The sequence below is a fragment of the Ovis canadensis genome, chromosome 1 (genome assembly GCF_042477335.2).
Source record: "Ovis canadensis isolate MfBH-ARS-UI-01 breed Bighorn chromosome 1, ARS-UI_OviCan_v2, whole genome shotgun sequence".
NCBI classification, from domain to species: Eukaryota; Metazoa; Chordata; class Mammalia; order Artiodactyla; family Bovidae; genus Ovis; species Ovis canadensis.
Genome location: NC_091245.1, coordinates 241,549,704 through 241,576,779, shown reverse-complemented (window position 1 = coordinate 241,576,779; position 27,076 = coordinate 241,549,704). Strand labels below are relative to the sequence as shown.

General features: G+C 44.5%; 1 protein-coding gene across 2 annotated transcripts in view; it reads right to left on the bottom strand.

The window, feature by feature from the left end:
* The window catches only part of WWTR1 (WW domain containing transcription regulator 1), a 146,934-nt gene extending 143,200 nt beyond the window's left edge, over positions 1–3,734 (bottom strand). Inside the window, exons 1-2 of one of the 2 annotated variants that reach the window (XM_069562805.1) lie at positions 3,346–3,734; positions 2,506–2,939 (exon numbers count right to left, since the gene is read on the bottom strand). In XM_069562805.1, coding sequence (XP_069418906.1) covers positions 2,506–2,936 — 431 coding nt within the window. In that variant the 5' untranslated portion in view covers positions 2,937–2,939; positions 3,346–3,734. Of the gene's footprint in view, positions 1–2,505; positions 2,943–3,345 lie in introns of both variants that reach the window. The other variant, XM_069562814.1, reaches the window with a different exon arrangement.
* Positions 3,735–27,076: the final 23,342 nt, after the last annotated feature.

Here is a 27,076-nt window from a genome sequence, read left to right as displayed (position 1 = left end):
CAATTTTCAAGGATTGTTATCAGCTCAAGCCTACAGGCCTATTACCTACATGTTTTTCCAGTTGTTATCACTGACTGTCCAAAGGAGATTCACCCCGCTTTGGACTGAGGAGTGGCTTTTTGTTATTGTTGTTGTTTAGATGCTAAGTTGTGCCCAAGTCTTTTGCGACCCTATGAGCTGTCCATGGGATTTTCCAGGCAAGAATACGGGAGTGGGTTGCCATTTCCTCCTCCAGGGGATCTTTCCCACCCAGGAATTAAACCCATGGTTCCTGCCTCATCTCCTGGATTGCAGGTGGGTTCTTCATCATTGAGCCACCCGGGAAGCCAAGGAGTGGCTTTAGTTGGGGGGATTAGGCAGATGTAGCAGATTAATTTTTTCTAAACCCAAGGCTAACTTCCACTTTTCACAAACATATTTTTGAGCTACTCCAATCATTCAAAATGTGTATAAAAGAGAATCCTTTTGTTTTGCTTTTGTTTAAGGATCTTTTCCCCTAGCTTTCCTCAGACATTAGGCAAGACTAGCTCTTATTTCATATTTTTAGCAACCAGTTATACCGATCACATATCATATATATTTGTGTATGTATATATATAAACATAGTTCAAAAATCATTGGGGACTGAAACTATTTTCCAAAATTATTGTAAAATATTGGGTCTTTTTCTGTTTGTATGTACTACTAAGTCCATTTCTACAAAAGTCACAATAACATATTCAAAACTGCATTTACCTAAGTAAGCAATACAACATGCTGCTTCAGACCTTTATATAGTATATAAGGGCTGGAGCTAATGGTAAAGAACTTGCCTGCCAATTCAGGAGACACAAGAGATGCCAGTTCAGTCCCTGGGTTGAGAAGATCCCCTGAAGGAGGTCAAGGCAACCCACTCCCATATTCTTGCCTGGAGATTCCCATGGACAGAGGACTCTGGCAGGCTGCAGTCCATAGGGTTGCAAAGAGTCAGAAATGACTTTGCACATACACACAGTATATAAACTAATGCCATCCTTCAGAACAATATCATCACACTTAGAAAGATGTCATGCGATTACATAACATACTTGAATTCCACCAACTATTTAGATCAAAGCACTCAGTATGTGTCCACACTAGCACTCATTCACCAGAAGACCAGTTGTGGACTAGAATGATCAGCAACTCTGTTTCCGACAAGGGCTTCTCAGCGCTACATCAACCCCACCAGCAACAAAGAACTCCTTCTTGCACAAGATGTCAACAGCTTTGGGATGGAGAAGAAATAACTGGCTACCAGTATGAGTCAAATGGTTGGCTATTATAAGCCTTCATCCATCACTGTATTTGTTATCAGGTCCTCTCATAGCAATCAAAGTATCAAATATTATCTTATTAAAATTGCACATAACAACTTATAAACTAAGGCTACTCTATTTTATACATATATATGTATATATATATATACATATATATATATATATATGTAGGCTTTAAAATAAAGTCTAAGGCAAGTTCTCAGAAGAGGAGTTTTCCACCACGGCAGTCAACAGTCAGCCAGTGCCGGCAATCCTGAACCAAGTGCTCCAGTTGGCAGGACTTCTATCCAGGCCACTGATGGCCTGACCCCCCATGACCTCACTGGTTATGTTTCAAGTTCTAGCTTGGCTTCTCCTCCAGAATATAATTATTTTAGGGTACCACAATTGAAGCAACCTTCTTTATGCCTGTGGAGTCTAATTCTACTCGAATGTAAAATTCACTACATGGAAAAGTCAGAACAACCTGTCGGGAAATACGACAAAGCAGCTCCCAATCGATGATATTCTAGGTTACCGAGTGCAACACAATAGAACTCCTGACCCAATTTCCACACGATTGATTTGTCCAGCCCACGGCTACTTCACCACGCAGTTCCTAATTACATCACTGGGGGGTGCTGTATGGTTATTACGTCACCGAACTGAGAGCTGTAAGGCCTAAGTCAGTGTTCCCTTTTCCAATGGAGAGACAGCAGACCACCTACAGTAACAAAAGTTCCTCTCTCCTCCCCAAGCCTCAGTTCTGTTCTAGAACTATCTTGATGTCACATCGCAGTGCACCAGGCTAGGAGTTACCTGACTTGGAGTGGGCCGGGAAGGGAGTAGCGTTTGGGTCCAGAAGTCAAAGTACTCCAGTATCAGTACTCCAGACTCAACGCATCTATGTGTTTCACGAGAATTCTGCCCAAGTGCTTTTTTCTTCTACCTCGAAGAATTTTCATGTCCTGAAAATCTCGCAACTTCCCGGATCCTGGATGAACTCCACCAGACCCACCTTCTGATCCCTTACAATTCCAACACCCTAAAACTAACTCCCACTTCCAGCCTCCCAGATTTCTGGAAAAAAAGCCGTTCAACGACACACATTATCACGCAGGCACACACACGCACGTACGCACGCACCGTCACGAACACGCACAAGAACAAGAGCGCGCGGCCTGGGTATTGTGACTCTGTGTGCCCCCCTTGCTCCAGGCTGACTTACTTGAGGAAGTACCTCTGACCAGTGGCCGTAAAGGTCATCTCCCAGCCCGGGGGCAGCGGTAGCTCGTCGGTCACGTCGTAGGACTGCTGACGGAGATGTGCGTGCTGCTGCGCGGGGCTGACCGCAGCGCCCGCGCCCGTGCCCAGCTGCAGGGACGCGGGCGACGAGTGCGAGCGGACGTGCTGGGCGCCGCCGGCCAGTCGGGGCCCGGGGTGGCCGCCGGACGAGTCGGTGCTCGACTGGCGCGAGTGCGAGCCGGAGTCAGGCTCCTTGAAGAACGATTCGGGCAGGATCTTCTTCCGCCACGAGCTGGGCTTGGGGTTCATCACCGAGTTGAAGAGGGCTTCGAGGTCCGTGTCTAGGTCTTGAGTGACGTGGATCACTTGCTGCCCGGGTGGCGGGAGCGGAGGGGGCGCCGAAGCCGGATTCATCTTCTGCTAGGAGAAAGGAGGTCAGATTAGCTTCTTATTGAAGGTCTGATAATTGAAGAGGAGAACAGAGAGAAGAGACAGATAGGTGTCCGCCTCAGGATCCCAGACACCCAGAACTTGAGACCAGCGGGGTGGGGGAGGGGTCCCTCCTGGCCTCCAGAATTATGCAACTTTCTTGAAGCCAAGAAGTTACCAGGAAAGGGGGAGGGGGTGTCTGCTGGGAGTTAACTGCACTGGAGACGCTAATGAAACTGCTGGTGTCTAACGACAGGTCGAAATTTTCCAGAGCAGGCAGCGCCCTCAAAGTCTCAACCCGAGCCAACTCCAAGACTTCTCCACTCGGGAAGCCCGAGGAGCCGGGCGCCCCGGCGTGGTGCGGGGTGAACGGGCGCGCGCCAGCGGGCACTACCTGGACGCGCAGCGAATCCGAGTCTGGGCGTGCGGTGGCCGCCGTCCCGCCCGAACTCGCCGTTGGGCCTGGGTCGCTCGGCTGCGTCCCGAGCTTGCAGGGCTGGAGCTGGGGCCCGGCTGGCAAATCCCGACCCTACTCGGTGTCTGGCAGCCGAGAGGCTTCGGCTCTCACATCCCCCGAACTGGCCTCAGGCGCTCGCGCTCCGCGGAGAAGCGGAGAAGCAGACAGCGCGGCCGCCGCGGATCCCGGACTGTCCCATAAACAAAGTTTGGAGCAAACTCCCACTCCCAGGAAAGAGGCGGGCCCGAAAGTTAAGCTGTTGAATTATGCATGACCTCCAAGTCCGGAGCCAGCCTACCCTCTCTCGTCCCTCCCCTTCCTCCTCCTCCTCCTTCCACCCTGGCACCAGAAAACCCTGGGCGTGCTGGGTACTCTGCAGGGTAAGAGGAGATGGGTGCCCCCCGCCCACTCCTCCTGGACGGGCTGACCTCTCTCGCGGAACCCTGGATCTGCATTCCTTTGAGTTTACCACGGACTTGGGGCGGGATCAAAGGGAAAGTGGCCCGAGCCTGTTTAATCAAGGACTTGTGGACCGAAACCAGGCTGGGGGCGGCGGAAGACACGCGAGTGAGGGACCCAAACAGAGGAAGGGCGGGTCCTGGGTGCCGCGCCTTCTCTTCGTGCGGGGTACCGAGGCCGGGAGCCAGGAGCGCGGCATTGATCAGTGATTCTGCCTAAGGGCGGGCCCGGGTACTCTCCGACGCGAGGAGACACCAGCGAGGCCAGCCTTTCCACGGGAGGCTGCCTGTGACCATATTTGGTCTGGCGAGGAGGCATCTCTGCTGTTTGGCTTTCAATTGTCTGCTCGTGCGCAGACAGTGCCCAGAAAGTGCCTCTGTCGCTAGGGATGCGACTTCGCCAACTAGTTCACTGTAAACAAACCAACCTTGAAACCATTTATCAGTTCTTCTTTCCTCTCCAGGGTGACTCGGGTCACCAGGGGTTGAGAAGAAACCTGGGCAAATCTTCGGTGCTGGAAAAGGACAGCAAGGGGCCCCCCTCTCTCGCGACATCCTCGCGGGTCGTGGGAGGATTGGAATGTCCCTGACGCCCTCCAGAGAGCCTGGAGCCTGGATAGAACCGGAACAGGTGGCAGGGAGTAGAGAGGGTGCGCCAGTGACCCGGAAAAAACCACCCACCCTCCCACCGACTGGATCTGGGCGTGGGCTGGAGACCCCCTACTTCTAGATCTGGCCTGGCAAGACAGCTGCGGGAAGTAGGAGGCGGCCTGGCCCTCCGAAGCAGCTCAGTTCCCTCTGTTCCTTGTCCCCTCCCGTCGAGGGGAAGGGGAGAGTGGCTTCGAGATAAATTCGGCTTCAGAAAACCCCTACCCCGCCCCACCCTACTGGATTCAAACATAAGCTTATGAAATAAGTCACATGAGACAATATATGTAAAGCACTTTGCAGACATACCTGCCTACATGCCTTTTTGTTAAATGAAAGTGCAAGTATTGTGCCTCCACATTTTTATAAGAGTAGATCAAAATTAAAATCTGGAGTTGCTGTGAAGGAGAAAAGTGTATGGGAAAGACAAGGCCATCCTGTAGTTTTGCCATGGAAAGGGTAGGAGTATTCAGAGCACATTCCCTGAATGGCTGCTCCCTGTCATTGCCCAAAATAGAGCAGAAGCCACCTATGTGAGCCCCCTTCTTCATTATCTATATCTGAGGGTGTGCTCCTCACAGACTGGGAAAAATCAAGGCTGCCTGAGAGATCACTATCCAAGGTAAGCAGAGCATGGCTCCTCCAGGAGACTCTGTTTTCCATCAGCAAGTCCTCTGCCCATAGGACCAACAGAGGGAAGGGGAAGCTGCTGCAGGTCACTCCATGGGAAGTAGCATCTTTGCAAGCTATTCTCAAAAGCCACCACAGTTGCAACAATAGAATTAGCTTTGGAACTCCAGGAAGTGAATGGGACCAAAGTGTTACTAATTGAGAAGCCTCTGGACAATGAAAGGATGGAACTTTGGGGCCAGCCCTATTGCAGGAAGGTCCTCACCCAGGAAGGAAGGTCTTGCTTTGTAAGAAATACCTGGTTGCTAGAAAAGAGGAAATTACTGAGGGAGCCATGAGGTTAATCAGCCAGGGAGAATCAAGGCTGAGGTTGGGTGGGCAAGGATGCTGTCACTCCTTGCCAAACTTCAAGCCCTAGATAATGGAGGACAAAGTAGATGCCTGAAATGGAAAAGGCTCTGATCATGTGAGAGCTCAAAGGGAAAACTCCCAGTTCCCAGTCTATATGATAGTGGATGGCTGAAGAGATTTGCTTCAGTGCTTCAAACAATAGTTTCAGATTAAATAACATTTACAGTCACCTTATATGTATCAGGTAGTGCCCTGTAAGAGACAGCAGACAAGTGTATAATGAATCTCCAGAGGAAAATACCTGAGGCAAAGTAGTTCAACTCTCTACTCCTGAGTTTTCCTCATTCTAAATTAGGGACAATAACAGTACCCACCTCACAAGAGTTTAGATTAAAACAAATTTTAGTCGGCCCTTTTATATCCCTTGGATTCCACATCTGCGGTGGATTTAAAAAAAAAAAATCCAGAGTTCCAAAGAGCAAAACTTGAATTTACACCACACTGACAACTATTTACATAGCATTTAATTGTATTAGATATTATAAGAAACGTGGAGATGATTTAAAGTATGTCAGAGAATATGTGTAGGTTATATTTAAATACTGTACCATTTTTATATAAAGGACTTGAGCATCCTTGGATTTGGGTTTGAGAGGGCGTTCTTTCTGGAACCAACCCCCTCCACACACATTGATACTGAGGGATAAGTGTGTACAAATTTTATCTGTTCTCCCATGCTTAGCTCTATTCTCTATGTGGGGCAAGTAATTTAACCTCCCTAAATCACAGATTACTCATTTACAAACTGGAGATAATATTGTTGTAGTCTGTGACACCGCTGCCCTTCAGTGGACCACCCTTCCGTTGGTCACACCCTTATGGAGTCCCTCCTACTTAAATCTGGACTGGGCCAGTGACTTAACTTCGCCGGAAATGCAGACCTGCAGCTGCGCTAGTTCCCTCTTTGAACCCCTAAGGAGGTGTGAAAGTTTCTGCTTTTGTACTTTGGGGAGATCTGAGCCGATGGGGAAGAAGCCCAACTATTCTGTGGGAGAAACCAGGTGGAGAGGAAGAGACCCTGAGATAAGGAAGAGAGAGAAGTCCAGCCGTCCAACACCCAGCCACCCACCAGGCGACTGCAAACAAGTCAGTGATCAGCATCAGGACCAACAGAACCACAGAGCCCAGTGCAGCCCAGACTGTGGAAGTATGAACAAATAAAATGAATATTGTTTTAAGCTACTGAAGTTTGGAATTTTTTTTTAAATGAAGAATGGGCATTCTAAAAATTGAGTAAGAAATGAAGTTCTTAAATTCTGTTACCTGATGAAGTATTTAATAAATAATGGCTGTGATTTATGGGCTAAGACCCATAAAATAGATAATAGACAAATGTTTTACAGATAAGGAGACTGGCCCAGGGAATTTTAAAGTACAAGAATGTCTCACTTTATTGCACGTCACAGATACTGTGTTATTTTGTTTTGTTTTTTTTACAAACTGAAGGTTTGTGTCAACCTTGTGTCATGCAACACGATCAGCTCCACTTTTGCAACAGCGTTTGCTCAGATCATGTCTCTGTCACAGTTCAGTAATTCTCACAGTATTCTAGACATTTTCCTTATTACTATATAGTGTGTGTGTTAGTTAATTGCTTAGTCGTGTCCAACTCTTTGCAACCCCATAGGCTGTAGCCCACCATGCCCCTCCATCCATAGGATTCTCCAGGCAAGACCACTGGAGTGGGTTGCCATTTCCTTCTCCAAATGGAACTATAGAAAGAAAGAAAATGAAGTTGCTCAGTTGTGTCCAACTCTTTGCGACCCCATGTACTGTAGCCTACCAGGTTCCTCCATCCATGAAATTTTCCAGGCAGGAGTACTGGAGTGGGTTGCCATCTCCTTCTCCAGTTACTGTATTAGTGAATTGTTATCTATGATTAGGGAACTTTGATGGTACTATTTCAAAACGTTTATGACTCACTAAAGGCTCAGATGATGGTTAGCATTTTTCAGTGATAAAGTATCTTTTAATTAAGGTATGTACATTGTCTTTTTTAAGAATAACGCTATTGTACCTTAAACAGACTATAGTATAATGTAAAACATAAATTTTACTTAAAATGCTTGCGCACGTGTGCTCAGTCACTTCAGTCATGTCGGACTCTTTGTGACCCTATGGACTGTAGCGCACCAGGCTCTTCTGTCCATGGGATTCTCTAGGCAAGAATACTGGAATGGGTTGCCATGCTCTCCTCCAAGGGATCTTCCCTACCCAGGGATGGAACCCGTGTCTCTTGCATCTCTTGCGTTGGCGGGTTCTTTACCACTAACACCCACCTGGGAAGCCCCTTTTTATACGCATGAGGAAACCAAAAGAATTTAAGCAACTCGTTTTATTGAGCTAATCACTTTATTCCTGTGGTCTGGAACCAAGTGGGCAATATCTCCAAGGTATGCCTGTATTTTGTCCAAGTACATGAAATGAATGAGGGGGAAAAGAAAAGAAAAAAAAAATGGGACTTAGCCTAGGGTTTGTAATTCTAGATCAGAGAGAATACTTTTTCCTACTCTGCTCTCCTGTGAGCCAGAAGTTTTGTCATTTTAAATTCCTGTGATACCTACTGCCCACCTATCTCACAGAGAAACGCCACAGCTTTTATAAGATAATCAATTGAGACTACACTCCTGCAGATCTGTAAATCTTTCCACTTGCAAAGACTTTCCACTGATCTCCTGAAGCTGATCTCCTGTCTCCAAATCCTCCCTTCCACTCTTCCTACTGAAATCTACCCTGAGTCATCCTTCTCTCCTTCCCATCCACATCTAGTCGTGGCAAGGGCTGTCCATTCTTCCTTCCATTACTCCTCAAGCCCATCTTCCACTCCCACAACAGGACATTATCTCCCAAGGTGCTCATTGGCCTCCTAGTTGGTTTCTCTGCCTCCAGTCTCTCATTTCTGGACTCCCATTTTCATGACATCATTCCTTGGCTCACAAGCCTTTGAAATACCACCCACAAGAATAAGTCTGAGCTGTCAATCTAGCACCCAAGGACTCCCAACAAACTGCCATCTTCACAGCTTTCTGACCTAAATTTTTACACAAATGTGTTTTCATCCACTCCAGCCAGGCTCCAACCCAAACACATTTGGCCAGATCCTTCATGCATCTCTTTGTTTGAACCCTGCTCAAAACTGCCCTCCATACAATACATTGTCAAGCCTGCATCCATAGCTCCTTTCCCCTAAATTCAGGTTGAGTCTCTTTCACTCCCTTGACACATCTTATTTTAAAAGATGGCAAAGTACAAGGACGTGTGCTCATCCTCTCCTGCGAGAACACCAAAAGTGCAACTCACTGCTGAACAATCATTGTCAAGAGAATGTTGGAACCCACCAAAAAAGATACCCTACATCCAAGGGCAAAGGAGAAGCTGCAATGAGACAGTAGGAGGGGCTCAACTGCATTTAAAAGCAAACTTCATACCCACCAGAGACACTTGGAAGGCACAAGCAAAACCTTGTGCACATCAGGACCCAGGGAAAGGAGCAGTGACCCCACAAGAGACTGAGCCAGGCCTGCCTGCGAGTGTTTGAGGGTCTCCTGTGGAAGCATGGGTCAGCAGTGGCCTGCCGTGGGGACAGAGGCTCTGGCAGCGGCAGTCCTGGGAGGAGCAGCATGTGGCATCAGACCTCCTGAAGGAGGTCTATTAGCGACCATCACAGAGCTGCCAGGTGGGCAATACACAAACTGGAAAACAATTATACCAAGGAGGTTCTCACACTGTTAGGAAAGTTCTAGGCCCCAGAACAGACTTGTCAACCCGGCAAAGGGAGTGAGAATCCCAGGGAATCTGACTTTGAAGGTCAGCAGGATTTGATTACAGAACTTAACTTTTACCTCAGTATCTCTTGCCTTGCCAGTTGGATTGTCAGTTAGTTCAGTCGCTCAGTCATGTCCGACTCTTTGTGACCACATGGACTAAAGCATGCCAGGCCTCCCTGTCCATCACCAGCTGCCAGAGTCTACCCAAACCCATGTCCATCGAGTCAGTGGTGCAATCCAACCATCTCATCCTCTGTCATCCCCTTCTCCTCCTGCCCACAATCTTTCCCAGTGCCAGGGTCTTTTCAAATGAATCAGCCCTTAGCATCAGGTGGCCAAAGTACTGGAGTTTCAGCTTCAACATCAGTGCTTCCTATGAACACCCAGGACTGATCTCCTTTAGAATGGACTGGTTGGATCTCCTTGCAGTCCAAGGGACTCTCAAGAGTCTTCTTCAACACCACAGCTCAAAAGCATCCATTCTTCAGCGCTCAGCTTTCTCCACAGTCCAACTCTCACCCATGCATGATCACTGGAAAAACCATAGCCTTGACTAGATGGACCTTTGTTGTCAAAGTAATGTCTCTGCTTTCTAATATGCTGTCTAGGCTGGTCATAACTTTCCTTCCAAGGAGTAAGCGGCTTTTAATTTCATGGCTGCAGTCACCATCTGCAGTGATTTTGGGGCCCAAGAAAATAAAGTCTGACACTGTTTCCACTAGCTGCAAGTCTGATGCATCTTGCATTTCCTTATGGATTTGCTTCTCTGAAAGTCATAATTCCTTGTTGTGAGGGAATGATGATTCCCACATGATTGCCTGTTCCTCTTCCAGAACCCTTTGGGGTACTCTGTTCTGTTTTGTTAATATTTAGTTGTTTGGCTATGCCAGGCCTTAGTTGTGGCGCTTGGGACCTTTGATCTTGGCAGCAGCATGCAGGATCTTTAATTATGGTATGTTGCTGGGAAAAAATATCAATAACCTCAGATATGCAGATGATACCACCCTTATGGCAGAAAGTGAAGAGGAACTAAAAGACCTCTTGATGAAAGTGAATGAGGAGAGGGAAAAAGTTGGCTTAAAGCTCAGCATTCAGAAAACGAAGATCATGGCAGCCAGTCCCATCACTTCATGGGAAATAGATGGGGAACAGTGGGAACAGTGTCAGACTTTATTTTGGGGGGCTCCAAAATCACTGCAGATGGTGACTGCAGCCATGAAATTAAAAGACACTTACTCCTTAGAAGAAAAGTTATGACCAACCTAGATAGCATATTCAAAAGCAGAGACATCACTTTGACAACAAAGGTCCATCTAGTCAAGGCTATGGTTTTTCGTGTGGTCATGTATGGATGTGAGAGTTGGACTGTGAAGAAAGCTGAGCGCCGAAGAATGGATGCTTTTGAGCTGTGGTGTTAGAGAAGACTCTTGAGAGTCCCTTGGACTGCAAGGAGATCCAACCAGCCCATTCTAAAGGAGATGGGTCCTGGGTGTTCTTTGGAAGGAATGATGCTAAAGCTGAAACTCCAGTACTTTGGCCACCTCATGCGAAGAGTTACTCACTGGAAAAGACTCTGACGCTGGGAGGGATTGGGGGCAGGAGGAAAAGGGGATGACAGAGGATGAGATGGCTGGATGGCATCACTGACTCGATGGACGTGAGTCTGAGTGAACTCCGGGAGTTGGTGATGGACAGGGAAGCCTGGCATGCTGCAATTCATGGGGTCGTAAAGAGTCGGACACGACTGAGTGACTGAACTGAACTGAACTGACTGAAGCTCTTAGTTGCAGCTTGTGGGACCTAGTTCCCTGACCAGGGATTGAACCTGGGCCCTCTGCATTGAAAGCATGGAGTCTTAGTCACTAGACCACCAGGGAATTCCATGCATGATGTACTCTCAAGTTTATAAGTTACCCTCTCAGCATTCACTGCAATTTTGGCACCACATATGGACTCAGCTCCTGAAGAGGATTGCAAATTCTTTGAGGACAAGTCTAAGATGGCTTCATTTTCTTTTTTCTCTTTCCCATGCCTAACAAGGAACTTCCCAGGTGGTGCTAGTGGTAAAGAACCCACCAGCCAATGCAAGTGACGTAAGAGACTCGGGTTCGACCCCTGGATCAGGAAGATCCCCTGGAGGAAGAAATGGCAACCCACTCCAGCATTCTTGCCTGGAGAATTCCATGGACAGAAGCGCCTGGCAGGTTACAATCCACAGGGTCACAAAGAATTGGACATGACTGAAGCGACTTTTAGCACATGCCTAACAAAATGTTCACACAGGGGCGTCCAGTACATGTGGTTGCCTAGTCCAGTGGCTGTTGCCTGCCATTTTCCCTCAGGAGAGCCACAAGCTGATTTCCTCAGCTTTGAATCACTGACTTGGTCTGAGTGAATGATTTCAGCGAAGGTGAATGGTCAGGAACTTGATGGGGTAGGGAAGTTGTTAAAGGACTCAGACCCAGGAACCCTTGGGGGCAGAACCTGCCTGAACTTGTGGAACTAGTATGGAGAAAATTGCCAAAGCAGTCACCATTAGCAACTGAAGAGGAGCAAAACAGCAAGGGCTTTGAATAGATAAGGATTTGAATAATAAAGAGTCCAGAAAACTATTGAAAAAGATTAATCTTTTTTACAACAGGGGCCTAAGAGTTGGCCAGTTCCTTGGCAAGTCCAACATGGCACTTGTATATTCTTAATTTAGCACACCCCAAGCATCGACCACAGTGTCCAAAATATAGCAAGTTTTCACATACGCCGACCGGTGCTGCCAACCAATTTTGCATTTACTTTCCCCAGGTACAGGTTTCACTGTCCAGTTTCACTTTGGTGTTCCTAAAAAATGCATTGCTGGTATGATCATACGGAAGATAATTTTGATAATCGTGATGATGATGGTCATGATGGATGGGACTGTTTCTGCTTAGTGTTATCTGTTGCTTCAGCAATGCAGTTGGACCAGAGGAAAAAGGAATTTCTGAGATGCAGTCTTTACTTGGATACTGTGCATGAGTTGTTTATCCTTTAGTATTATATATATATATATATATATATATATATATATATATATATATATATATATATTTAGAACTGGATAAAATAATTTTAAATGGAAAGAGTTAATTAATATATTTTTAGAAAAGAAAAATACACTTTTGAAAAAGCTTAACATGGGAATTCCCTGGCAGTCCAATGGTTAGGACTCTATACTTTCACTGCCAAGGGCATGGGTCATGGGTTCAATCACTGGTTGGGGAACTAAGATCCCACAAGCAGGGAGGCTTGGCCAAAAAATGGAAAATGCTTCACAACATAAAGTGAGCTGTAGAGATTAACCAGCAGCTTTATTGCTAAGTTGCCAAAGTGAAAGTGAAGTCGCTCAGTCGTGTCCCACTCTTTGCGACCCCATGGACTCTAGCCCATCAGGCTCCTCCATCCATGGGATTCTCCAGGCAAGAATACTGGAGTGGTTGTCATTTCCTTCTCCAGGAGATCTTCCCAACCCAGGGGGGTCGAACCCAGGTCTCCTGCATTGCAGGCAGATGCTTTAACCTCTGAGCCACCTGGGAAGTTGCCCAAAATAGTATTATTTATAGTAGGGGAAAGTCAGAAGTTTCTTAAACAGTTAACACGAGATTGACTAAAATATATATGTGATTGCTCAACATATCCAGTGAATTTTTGGTAACTATCTGAGGTAGTATTTATGAAGATAATGTACCAATGTGAAAAAAAAAAAAACATTTAACTTTTGATAAAAAAAAAAAACAGCAAGAATCAAATATTAACTAGTACCATAACTACAACTTTGTTCAAAACCACAGGGGAAAAAATGAATGAAAAATAAGATGATAAAATAATTTAAAAAAAAAAAAACCTATGTAAAAATAAAATAGATAAATGTCTCTATGTACTTAGATCTGTGTAAATGTGGCATATGATGTAGAAATCGAATCATCACCCTCAGAAACCCAAACCATATTTTTAATATTATTTTGGGTGTGCTGAAAGAACTAATTAAGTGTTTTGGGGGAAATTTCAAGGTGCTCAGTATAATTCATATATATATATGTATACACTCATGTATACATATATATGTGTATATACATATATCACATACACATATGTGATATATGTATATATATGAATATCTTGAATGTATGTATAATACTGTGTATTATATATACATATAATGATAGTATATGTATATTTGGAAAATTTTTTTTAATTGTAAAACAGACTTCCCTGGTGCTCCAGCAGCTAAGACTCAATGCTTTCAAAGTAGGGGGCCCAGGTTCAATCCCTGGTTGGGGAACTAGATCCCACATGAACACACCACAATGAAGACTGAAATTCCCACGTGCTGCAACCAGGACCTGGGGCAGTCAAATAATAAAAATCAATATTTAAGAAACATACACACAAAGTTTAAAAAAACAGAAGAAAAAAATTGGGGTGCCCACTGTGTGCAAGACCAGACGTGGCCTTTCAGGCTGAGCTTGGAAGAATTTGCCTCCCAATAGGACATTTATTGTTTGATGATGTCATTCACCTCCTCCCTCTACCCAAATAAGTCCCAGATCTGGTTACACCAGCTGTTCAAGCCACATCTCTTCCCCTGTCTTATTTGTCTTGTTGACAGGAGCCAAGAGTATACAAGCTCTCCTATTATCTCTCTGTCTCAGGACTGACCATGCTCATGAGGTCACTTTTGTGCCTGGTCAAGAAAAGTCAACTTGTGGTTTGGAGCCCAGGAGACAACGAGAGGACCAGCCAAACCAAGACAGGGTGGAGAGAGGGCCCAGGAGGCAAATGCTGCTCCACCAGAGCCAACACTACAGGCATGGGTTCAACTCACACATGCTTAAAATCAGCAAATAGTTTCTTTAAAAATATATATTTGGGGATGTCCCTGGTGATCCAGTGGTTAAGATACCATGTTCCCAACTCAAGGGGCATAGGTTTGAGAAAAAAAAAAAACAATTAAAAAGACACAGTATAAAAATAATAAAAATATAATAAAAATATACATTTGCATATAATATTGGATAAGAGGGTGAATTTATTCTCATGTCATGTCTGCCATACAATGAATACTAATTTGACTGTATGACTGTAGACATTTTCACCTAGCCATAGTAATTAAAAGCTATTAGTATTTCAATTATCATAAGAGTAAACAATATTTATATAATATTTCTATAGACTACAAAACAATTTCACATATACAATCACATGAATCTCACAGTAACTCTAAGAATTGGCAGGCAAGGCTTACTGGAACTCCTATTTTATAGACAAGAAAGCAAAGATTCAGAAAATTTTATGTCTTACCAAAAGTCATTGAGTTGTTACAAAACAGCCAGAACTCAAACCCTTTAGTGTCTCTCAGCTTTCAAATTATATTTCTCTCATAACTTTTTTTTTCTCTCTTGACTGTTTAACCAAATCAAAGTCTTAATTGCTTCCTCCTTCTTGAGCATACAGAATTCTGTTATTCAAAAAAAAAAAAGAGAGAGAGAGAATATTTTTAAAGTTATTTTTCCTCCACTGACTTACAGTATCATTTCATAAATGCCTTGTCATCTAATGGCCATTCAGTGCACAGAAAATTGAAGTTTAGTTGTCTCCTCCCGCTCATTAAATAAATGAAAAGTCAAATATGATGGAGGGAACTTAATACAATCAAGCCCTGATTAGTGGAGTGCTTGTATGTATTAAAGAACCCTTTCTGGGTTGTGAATCATCATTGTTAATTAACATGGCATAGAAAGTCCCTGTTTTCTTTTGTTTTTAAGGACTGTATCCTAAAGTCTTGTAAGTTGGTGATTTGGAACTCAGAATACAGTCTGTTATAGAAAAAATATAAACAATGGCCATGCACTCTAGCCATCTAATTAGGGGCCCTAACCTCCCCCAAATCCTTGGGAGCCCCCAAACCTCCATCTGTCCTGATCTTCAGGTTGAGTCTTTCTAAACCCTTTGAGGGCTGGCATGGGGAGAAAATGCAGAAAGGAGGCAGATTTTCTTCCTGCAGCAGGAAGAGGTTCCTACAGGATTAGAGTATTTCCTGTGAGTCCAGGATTACCTGGTTGGGCAAATTCGTATTTTCTATATCATATACCTGCCAGCAGTGGGAGGAAAAGTTAAAACTCCTCTTGGCTGCAGGTAAAAAAGTTGTGTTCTTTTATTTATTTATTTATTTACTTATTTATTTATTTATTTTTGGCTGCTCTGGGTCTTTGCTGCTTTTCACCAGCTTTCTCCAGTTGTGGCAAGTGAGAACTGCTCTTCACTGCAGTGCTCAGGCTTCTCTTTGTGGTGGCTTCTCTTGCTGCTGAGCTCGGGATCTAGGGCGTGCAGGCTTTAGTAGTTGTGGAGCATGGGCTCAATCCTGGGCTCTAAAGCACAGGCTCAATAGTTGTGGTGCACAGGCTTAGTTGCACCAAAGCCTGCGTCCTGGACCATAGATCAAACCCAAGTTTCCTGCACTGATAGGCAGACTCTTTACCACTGAGCCACCTGGAAAGTCCCAAAAGTCATGTTTTCTCTTAAGCGAAAGAGAGCAATTACAAGGATACTGCATAAAACTTGAGAAAGTTCACATCTCTGACTCTCTCTCCGTCTCCTCCTGCATGCCCCATCCTCCCGCTTCTCTCTGCATGTGTACTTTATTTTTTCTGCGCCCAGCTTTTTCTGCTCCTCAAGCCATGTGGCAAAGGGTTGTCTATGCCTCACAACTTCACATATTATGCAAGTCTTTGTGACCCCAGGGACTGTAGCCCACCAGGCTCCTCTGTCATGGAGTTCTTCAGCGGAGAATACTGGGGTGGGTTGCCTTTACCTTCTCCAGGGGATCTTCCTGATCCAGGGATAAAATCTGGGTCTCCTGCATTACAGGCAGTTTCTTTACCGATTGAGCCACCAGCGAAGTCCTCATATTATACACAGTGAACAGTGAAGTCGCTCAGTCATGTCCGACTCTTTGTGACCCCATGGACACCAGGCTCCTCTGCCCATGGGATTTTCTAGGCAAGAGTCCTGGAGTGGGTTGCTATTTCCTTCTCCAGGGAACTTCCCAACCTAGGGATCGAACCCAGGTCTCCCACATTGTAGACAGATGCTTTGCAGTCAGACACAGTTCCTCTTAAAAGAGAAACAGACTTTTGCCTCAGGTTTAAATTCCCAGGGAAAGGTATCTGATTGGCTTAGCTTGAATCAGGTGTCCTTTGATGGTGGGGGAAAGTGAGAGCAAGGTCAAGAATAAGTAAAACGAGTGTGATTCTAAAAGGAAAGCAGGAAGCTCATGGAAAGAAGATCCACAGAGAGAACCCCAGAGATGCAATAGCTACCTATGTTCATATGCTTAGCATTTCATAGCCGAAACCTGAATTTTTAGCTCTTTATCTTCTAAAAACACACCACCAACAAAATACTTAGAGGTATCACATGATGCCCTTATAGCCAAACAATTTTAGAACTACATGGACACCAACCCAGTGGCTGCACATTGTGGTTCTACTGAATCATCATATCCTATTTTGGGGGCAATGATTTCAGGCAAGAGACATTTTATTGTTCATTCTGTGAATTTCCTGCCACCTGCCATCATTTTTGTGTTTCATAGGAGGGGAAAGAATTTGAAAATATTAGAAAAGCAACTTAGAACACCCTGATAAAATGGTCAAAAAAAAAAACCCCAAAAAACTTGAAAGACAAGATCCCTGAGATGCAGCCACCACCTTACTAAAAAATTAGGTAACTACTGTCTATTAAATAGCCAATCAAAGCTCTTCCTGTTATTGATTGCACAGTCAGGCTCTCCAGGTTAGAGATGATAATATAATTCAGTCTGGATAGTAGACATTGTATCTGTAAACTGGTTAGGGATTTTCCTGGTAGTCCAGTGGTTAAGAATACACCTTGCATTGCAGGGGACACAGGTTTGATCCCAAGTCAAGGAACTAAGATTCACATGCCATGGAGCAACTAAGCCTACACAAGGCAACTACTGAACCCTCACAATACAACTAGAGAGTCCCTGTGCCCTAACGAGAGATCCTACATGATATAACTAAGACCCTCATGCTGCAACTAAGACCTGACACAGCCAAATAAATAAATAAATAAAATTTTTAAACTTGGTTAATGTCTTTCCTGAAGGAAAGCTGCTTAAATCTTCAGTTTTCTCTTGCAGTTGTTAAAAGACTGCCTTATTCAATTAACTATGGCAACTTGTGCCTTTCAATGAGGAATGACAAGTTTCTTTGATATTAAGTTAAATACATCTTGGGTGAGAAATTTATCTCTTCTGTCTGCCCTGGAGATAGACTATAGTGAAGTGTCCAAGAGCTAATACTTCATTTTGCTTTACCTTACAAGATAAGGTCTTAAGTTAAAAGTGATGGATCCCATTCTTAGAATTAAAGTAGTCACTAATAGAGAGGGACCTTTTTGATGAATTCTCTGATACTGGGAGGGATTAGGGGCAGGAGGAGAAGGGGACGACAGAGGATGAGATGGCTGGATGGCATCACTGACTCGATGGACGTGAGTCTGAGTGAACTCCGGGAGTTGGTGATGGACAGGGAGGCCTGGCGTGCTGCAATTCATGGGGTCGCAAAGAGTCGGACACAACTGAGCAACTGAACTGAACTGAACTGACAATTCTGGAGCAACAGTTAATATTGATTCTTCCACATAAGTTCCTTTAGACACTCTACTCACCAAAAAATATCACAGGGGTTTCAAAACATTTTGTTTTAGTGTTTGAGCACCCCCAGAAATAAGCCACAGTCTGCTTGGCTGAAAAGACAGACAGTCTGGTGGTAAATTGCATCCTTGCTAATGAATCCTCCCTTTGACTTTTCTGGCAGTTTGACCAAATGTATTTGGAGCCCACATTCTACAGCTTCCAAAGCACAAGCGGTTGGTATGGGAGAGACCCAGCCCATTTTACCTAAAATTACCAAAAGCCTTTGTGCAGAGTCCAAGTGTTTACCTCTAATCAGTCTTTCCTATTTTATGACTGCCAGCGGATTTGTTTTTGTAGGAGAGGCAATAAGAACCTCACATATAGGTGTTTTCCTACCCAGACTTATTTACTTGCAAGGAAAGCTCCTTGGTGGCCACAAAGTCTCACCAAGGAAAATCCCAACCAAGTTTTTTCCTGGGCCAGTTCCATTAATCTACAGCTTGGGGCAGCAGTGAGTAGCTGGTTTGGGAACAAGAGTCTCTTTCTCTTATTTATCACAAATCCATCTGAACTCAAAAGGGCCTCACTTAAATCAGGAATTTCTATTCTTCTGGAAATGTCATTACATTTGAATTAGCAGTTCTGTGGTTTAAAGGAAACAAAAACGAGTTCTTACCACTAAAGTCCAATGGGAGGGAAAAGGGAGGCGACGATAAAAGTAACCCAGGAACAGTTTGAAGGTGAACTTGCCCTTCTGCAGATAGACAAAATAGATTTCTGTTTCCCCAGTACAAGTTCTGGAAGACACTGACATATCCTGTAACTCCTCTGCAGAGTTAAATGACAGTGAATTGACCAGCAGAGATGCCTGTGTTCATAGGGTAGGTATGCATTCATTCAGTCAGTCGTGTCCAACTCTTTGTGATCCCAGGGGCCATAGCCCTCCAGCCTTCTTGTCCATGAAATTCTCCAGGCAAGAATACCGGCATGAGTATACCATTCCCTTCTCCAGGGGATCTTCCTGACCCAGGGATTGAACTCAGGTCTCCCACATTGCAGATTCTTTACCGACTGAGCCACCAAGGAAGCCCATTTCTAGGGCAGGTATCTGTTAAACCTTGAGGTTTAAACTGTCTATCAAGGGGTGGGGGGAAATTTTGAGAAAAACAGATGGTTATTTGGGAAAGAACTAGGAGTGTGATTTATGGGGGGTGGTTCAGATCACCAAGATGGAACAAGATGACCAAGGGATATTTTGGAGGAAATGCCTGTGAATAGAGGGGAGAAAGAAGAAAAGCAGGCAGGAGGGTCTTCAGATTGCAATGCAGATATGACCGCAGTGAATGGAGGAAAGAGGAAGGAGGGTTCGGGTCCCCAGAGGGAGTACACTGTTGCTAGTGAACATAATGGTATCATTGAACTATAATCTATGAACGCTACAGGCACCCTAGACACCTGTGTCCAAGATCAATAAGAGAGAGCAGTTGCCATCATTCTGGCCAGAATGAACCTGAGCAGTGGGAGGAGCTAAGGCTGCTATTGCTCTGGAGCAGCGCAGAGGAATGGGAAGAGAAATATGCACAACCACGTGGTTTACTCGGTGCCTCTGTGGGTTCCTTTTCCCAGTTATAACTGTGCATGGACTTATACAACAGCCCCGCACGGAGGAGGGTCTGATTCCAAGGATTTGGGACCCCAGGAGTGAAAGTCTGAGTTGCACCACCAGGTAAGCAAGCCATCAACACCTGCCAAGGTGATAGCATGGGGTGTGGAGTCTTCAGAGGGCATAGTAGGGGAATGGGAGGATAAATGCCAGTGACTTGAAGACCAGCTGCAGCAGCAGTAGGGGCTGTGGTTTATGTCACTAGACTCCCTCTCACAAGTTTCCCCTCAGGGGAGAGGTCTATGGGAACTAGGGGAGAGCTGCACCCTGAAACATGATGGAGAAGTGCATCCGTGTGATGCTGTCTGTAGAGACTGCGGTGAAAACCATGCGGATTCACTGCCTAGGGTTCCCTTCAACAGAAAATCTCCTGTGAGGAGGGCAGGGAGCTGACAGCCCCAGCCGCCATGTCTGTGAAAGCGATAGCCGAAATGCCACGCTGAAGGCCATGCTCTCCTCCGTCTGCCTATGACTGCACGCACCAGGGATTTAAAGCTGGGCCCTTCCTGCGCATGTGGGCCACAGGTCAGTCCATCACTGCCTTGAAGCTCCACGTCAGCCTGGTCAGGACATTCTCAGAGCTGCACTGCAGTCTGAAACTCTTCACAGCCAATCCTCCTTCCCTCTTTCCTACCATCTGCTGCCAGCGTATTAATCACATCGTGCTCATTTGCCTAATCAGCACAGTGTCATTGATGTAATGGATCATTGTGATATTCTCCAGGACTTCAGATGGTCCGTACCTATATCCAGACCAGAGGGCAGGAGAATTAACACGTCCCTGGGGCAAAACTGTAAATAAATGTTGTCTATGGGCTTCCCTGGTGGCTCAGTGGTAAAGAATCCACTTGCCAATGCAGGAGACATGGGTTGGGAAGATCCCTTGGAGAAGGAAATGGCAACCCACTCCAGTATTCTTGCCTGGAGAATTCCATGAACAGAGGAGCCTGGTGGGCTACAGTCCATGGGGTCACACAGAGTTGGACAGACAAGACTGAGCACTCACATATAATCAGGACCACCCACACCCCCTGCACCCTGCACCCTTTAGATCAGTGCTCACCAACCTTTCTGGTCCCAGGGACTGGTTTCATGGAAGACAATTTTTCCATGGGGGTGTGGGGATGGGGCCGGGGATGGTTCAGGCAGTAATGCGAGTGATGGGGAGTGGCAGGTGAAGCTTGGCTCCCTTAACTGTCCACAGCCTGGGAGTTGGAGACCCCTGCTTTAGATTTTTAACAATGGCATTCATCTTTACCACCCCTCACTCGCACTCTTATCCTCAGGATGCAATGCTGGTTTTGATTTGCTATCCTGCTGGGAGTGGACAGTTGGCCAGGATGCCATTTCAGAGCCTTCTCTTGACCTTCACCACTATAACTCTTATTCCACAGGCCAATGGCCAATGGGAAGATCAGTCCAGCTGCCAAGAGGATCAATCCCAGTTACATACTCAAAGACAGAAAAAATGGCCACCAGATGGGACTGCAGGCCCAGGGAACCCACTGTAAGTCAGACTTTAGCCAGAACTCCATTTTTTGATTCAGGTCTCCAAATGTCAATAGCAACTCAGAACCTGTACTCAATAATCCTCGAAGTATCTGAGTATTCACTTTTCTCCAGGAAAATAGCCATAGATTATCTTGGAAATCAAGTGCCAACTCACTGGAAAAGACCCTGATGCTGGGAAAGATTGAGGGCAGGAGGAAAAGGGGGCGACAGAGAATGAGGTGGTTAAATAGCATCACCAACTCAATGGAGATGAGTTTGAACAAACTCCAGGGAGCCAAGCTTCATCTGCCACTCCAGGAGATGGTGAAGGACACGGAAGTCTGGATTGCTTTGCAGTCCACAAGGTTGCAAAGAGTCATTTGGACACCCCTAAGCTACTGAACAATCAGAGCCCTTGGAAATGACTAAGAATCCTTTCTTACAGCATAACTTGCCATTTCAGGATCCCTGCTCCTGAGGACCTGGCTACCTCTTCAGTCAGTGAACTCCTGACTGAGAATTGACTCAGACCCATGAGAAAAGACTCATGACTTTTTATTGGGCAACCAGTGTCAGCCCCCTTGTCTTATTCTGATTATAGATATTGAGTAGCACCCTTCAGGCTGTGGACAACACCTCGAATATGAAGAAGGCTATGCAATACCTTAAAGGCTATCATTAAATGTCAAAGATAACTTATTTAAAGGGCAATCTGATTTGTTAATAATAGTCCAAAATATTTAAAGCCATGAGCTTCCACTTTTACATACAACCCAAACCTAAATGTTTATGTACATTTACTCAGAGACATGAATTAGAATATTCATTGTTCACAGCAGTAAAAGCTCCAAATGGGAAACACCCACAAATCCTTAGAAGTGTGTCGAATAAATAAGCAACGAGGCACTATGCAGTAGCAGATTGTAGAATATAGAATGAACAAGCTACAACTATAAACATAACACAGATAAATCCTATATATATATATAACATTGAAGAAAAAATAAACATTCAAGAATATAAACTGTATAATAATGTGCATGCTGTGTGCTAAGTTGCTTCAGTTGTGTGTGACTCTGTACAACCCTATGGACTGTGGCCTGCCGGGCTCCTCTGTCTTTGGGATTCTACAGGTAAGAATACTGGAGTAGGTTGCCATGCCCTCCTCCAGAGGATCATCCTTACCCAGGAATCGAACCAAAGTTTCTCATGTCTCCTGCACTGGCAGGCAAGTTCTTTACCTCTAATGCCACCTGGGAAGCCCTGCATAATCGCATATATATATAAATTATTAAAATAGGAAAAAGCAAATTTGTGCTGTTCAAAGATAGTGATCACCTTTGGCAAGAGAAGTGTGACCGGAAGAGGTTACAGGGAGGGAGGTGCCTGTGGCTACTAGAAATGTTTTGCTTCTTCATCTGGAGACTGTTTCCATGGTTAAGTTCAGCCTGTGAAAGGTAACCAAACTATACACTCATAACATGTGCACTTTTTGTATGTATATCATGTTTCAACAAAAAGTTCAGCATGTATATTTAAAGCCACAAGATACCGAAGGAGAACTTCTGAATACAACGTTTTAGATTTCTTAGTGAAAGTCAGTAGTTTGCAAACATTGAGAAGCATCACAATCACCTGTTCCCCAACCTACAGAACCTCTGGGCTGGAAAATGGTAATTCAAGCCTATTAGGAGCAGAGTGAGGCCAATAGGTGGGTTTCCATGATCCACAGCAGAATACAGTCAAAGATGCATTCATGAGTTTCTTAGCTTCCTACACTATGACCACTTGAGAGTGTTTCTTGAATTATACAGGATACAAAAAGTTCTAGCCAACTGCTTGCTGTTTACTCCTGGGGATAGCATCTGTCCCTAGTCTCAGTCCCTTTCTAATCCTGGTCAAAGTAGCTGCTGCTGCTGCTGCTAAGTCGCTTCAGTCGTGTCCAACTCTGTGCAACCCCATAGACAGCAGCCCACTGGGCTCCCCCATCCCTGGGATTCTCCAGGCAAGAACGCTGGAGTGGGTTGCCATTTCCTTCTCCAATGCATGAAAGTGAAAAGTCAAAGTGAAGTCGCTCACTCGTGTCCGACTCTTAGCAACCCCATGGACTGCAGCCCACCAGGCTCCTCCGTCCATGGGATTCTCCAGGCAAGAGTACTGGAGTGGGGTGGTCAAAGTAGCCAGATAGTTTTAATGGACATCTGATGATTTTGTTTGTCCTCATTTCTCCCCTCCTGAAAACAGAGCACTTCTGGTCTATGGAGGACCCATTCCAAGGACTTTAGGTGAGACTGACCCCCACTCTAGCCCTCTAGCCTTAAGAATGGCACTGTGACTCAGATGTGGCCAACGAGAGTTCCGCCAGGTGTTTTTTACGTGCAGTGTCTAGAGACTTAGCCTCTTTACATTGAAGCCACAAACAAGGGCGGCATGAATCTGGCCATTGTAGCATAAATCATGTTCTCCACATGCAAGAAGCCAGTGTAGAATAAAGACACAGCCAAGTCAACATGAAGGATGAAACAAGATATCGATCTCCGAAGATCTCATTTGAGTTCCTGGATATAAGTATTCCCGACATCCACAACTGTATAGTTATAGGACCAATGAATTCCTATCATCATGGCTGAGTACACTCCTGCTACTTGAAACGGAACTGATGAATAACACCTAGAATAAAACAAACCAAAAAACCCTTACATGTATTTTTACCCCCTTTTCTTGAGCTTAGGAAAAGCCATAAACTTACCTGTTTCCTCTATTTGGGACCCACCACGGTTCTTCAGTTCCTCTGTGACACAAACTGATTTTAATGAGATCCTGCATATTCAAGGAAATACTTATTAATATTAAAAAACCCAAGCGTATGGCCACGTGGCCATTTTGACTCCTAAATTTATCATCCTTGCCCTCTACTCTTTCACTATGTAGAAATCTATGCCTAATTAATAGGAACAGAAGGAATGTGGCAGATACTATACTCCAGGTGGCCATTCTCCCCTCTGCTCTATATGCTTTCTTTTGTCCAACAAGTTTACTTTTTTCTTTCACCACTGATATTTCATTGGTGGTGCCTTTCCTCCTGCTCTAGATCTTTTCTCCAGTACCAGTTCTTCATATGTACTAGGTCCCTGACCTAGAGTAAAATGGGTCCAAGAACAAAGAAAAGTCTAAAGAGTCAAGGTCTTATCCTGTGTCCAGAGACCAGCCTTGGAAAATGGGAGAGGAGCTTCCCTCAGCAGCCAAAGGTTACAGAAGCAGATTTAACTTCCTTTATAGCAAACTCCGGGAGGCAGTGGAGGACAGGGAAGTCTGGCATGCTGCAGTCCATGGAGCTGCAAATAGTTAGACACGATTTAGCAACTGAACAACAACAACAACATAGCCAGAGCATCTCAGTCCTACCTATTCAGGCCCATCCTCTTACGACTGTCTCCAGATGGAGAAGGACTTTAATAGCACTAACCAGAACTTTCCTGGTGGTCTAGTGGTTAAGAAACCCCTGCCAATGGAGGGTATATGTGTTCTATCTCTGATCTGGGAAGATTCCACATTCTTCGGGGCAACTAAGCCCGGCACCACAACTACTGAACCCCAGTTCTAGAGTCCACGAGATTTAACTACTGAACCCTTGGACTCTAGAGCACATGCTTCACAACAAGAAGAAGCCACTACAATGAGAAGCCCATTCACCACAACTAGAGAATAGTTGAGAAGCCTGTGCACAGCAACAGACTCAGTGCAACCAATAAATAAACAGCATAACCAGACTCCTGTCACTACTACAATGTTTAGAGCCTCATGGGAATGTCTGGATTGTCAGAGAAGTGAAGAACCATTTCTTGGCCTGCTCACCGCCACTCTAAGAGTATTTAGGCTTGGGCAGCAGACCTGGGCACAGGAATTCTGCAGTCCTTATGGTTCCCAGGTTATCATTTTAAAGCTTCACTATATTAAAAGCATGCAAAAGGCCAATTACATTAAAGTGTTTCAGATATCTATTGCTGCAAAGCAAGCCACCTCAAGCTTAGTGGCATAAAATGATCAAAGTGAGTTTTTATTATCATCTTTCGTGGTCCTAGGAGTTGACTGAGCTCAGTGTGGTGGTGATCTCTCAAGGGCTCTCATGTAAATGGTGTCAGGTGGTGGCTGAGGCTGGCGTCATCTCAAAGGCTGTCTCATTCACACATCTAGTACTGATTCTGACTGTTGTCTGAAACCATAGCTGAGACTGTCACCTGGAATACTCACAAGTGTTACACGCCTCTCCATATGGCCTGGGTTTCTTCACACTACTATAGCTCAGTCCTAAGAACAGTGTCCCAAGCCTGAGAGCTAGGAAAAAGCTGTATCACCCTTTATGATCTGAAATCGAATCACTTTCACCATATTCTTTTGGCAGAAAGGTCGCAGAAGTCCAAGGAAGAGATACAGATGCCATCTATTGATCAGAGAAGAGTAAGGTCACAAGGTCAAATGCACATATGTGATGAGAACTATCGTTGCGGCTATCTTTGGAGACAATTGTCTGCCACAGTAAGTTTCTTTCAATAATGCTGTCTAGATACTGGCTGAGTTGATAAAATGTGTCTTTGTTTTCTGAATATTAATGATCAGGACCTCCACTGAAACACTGTGTTATAGGAAAGCAAAAGTCATCTTGTAATGAAAATATTACCTGTAATGAAAATATTCCCTAAAATGTATTCAAGCATCTCTTCCCTCTTAATTCTGAGAGTGTCTCTGATTATTGGAAGTTGTGAATATCCACACATACAACGCAAAATAAAAGGGTTAAATCTTGCAAAAGAGGAAAGACTTCATTAAATCAACTATTTTTAGAGAATAAAAGATTTATGGACTCTGGTGTAATTGGTAAACCAGCTAAAAATTGAAGAAGAAAAAAAATCAACCAGGGTGATCTTGAGTCCGTGGAATTATTTAAGAATCCAAAAGATTAAGAAAGGCATTAGGGAAAAAAACATTGAAACTGAATATTTCTACATCTTGAGTGTTCTGTATGTCCTTAGCTTTTTTTCCTTAGCTCTGAATTTTATTTGTAGCTCTTTGTTCTTTTTTTTAATTAAACTTTTTATTTTGTATTGGAGTATGGCCAATTAACAATGTTGTGATAGTTTCAAGTGAATAGCAAAGGGACTCAGCCATGTTGTTAACTTTTGTTGAAAAAAATTTCGTGCCCTCTGGGAGAAAAAAAAGGCAAATGTTCAGTCTTCATACATTTCAAGGACCAGGCCATAGTTTCTACAGTAACCTAAATTTTGTTGCATAAAGGTTAAAATATTTTCATAGTTTTTCGTTTTCATTTTCAGATGTATTCTGTCAAGCTTCTTCCAATGAATTTTTGATAACTTTTTGAGTAGATTTGCTTCAATGATTTTTCTTTCACCACTTTTGAGAAAAGGTCCTCCTGTAATCTGAACAAGCTTTCATTCTTCTCTAGAGAGATGAGCATGAGCAACATCAGCTAAAACGAGTTCAGTGATAGTATTAATATCGTCACAGCTTTCTTAGAAAGCCTGTTATGTTAAGTGAAATGAAATCTGAGATATTTACCAGAGTATTTGTTTTTGCCTTAGATATTAGGGCAAGATGCATATGTAGTTATCTGCCAGCTACTCTTCACTCTTCATCAAATAGGTATCGAGTACTTGCTTAGTGCACGGCAATAACACTAAAGATTATGGGGGTCATAAACATGAACAGACTCTGTGATGAAAGCATCGATATATGTGTTTTCATTCAAGGTCACCGTGAGGTCGACACTATCACTACCATCACTTCCCTGTCAACACTGCTGTCACAGCTTCCTCACCACACCACCTCCACCACCCCCATAATCACCTCAACCACCACCATCAGCAGCTACAGAGACCTAACAGCATAG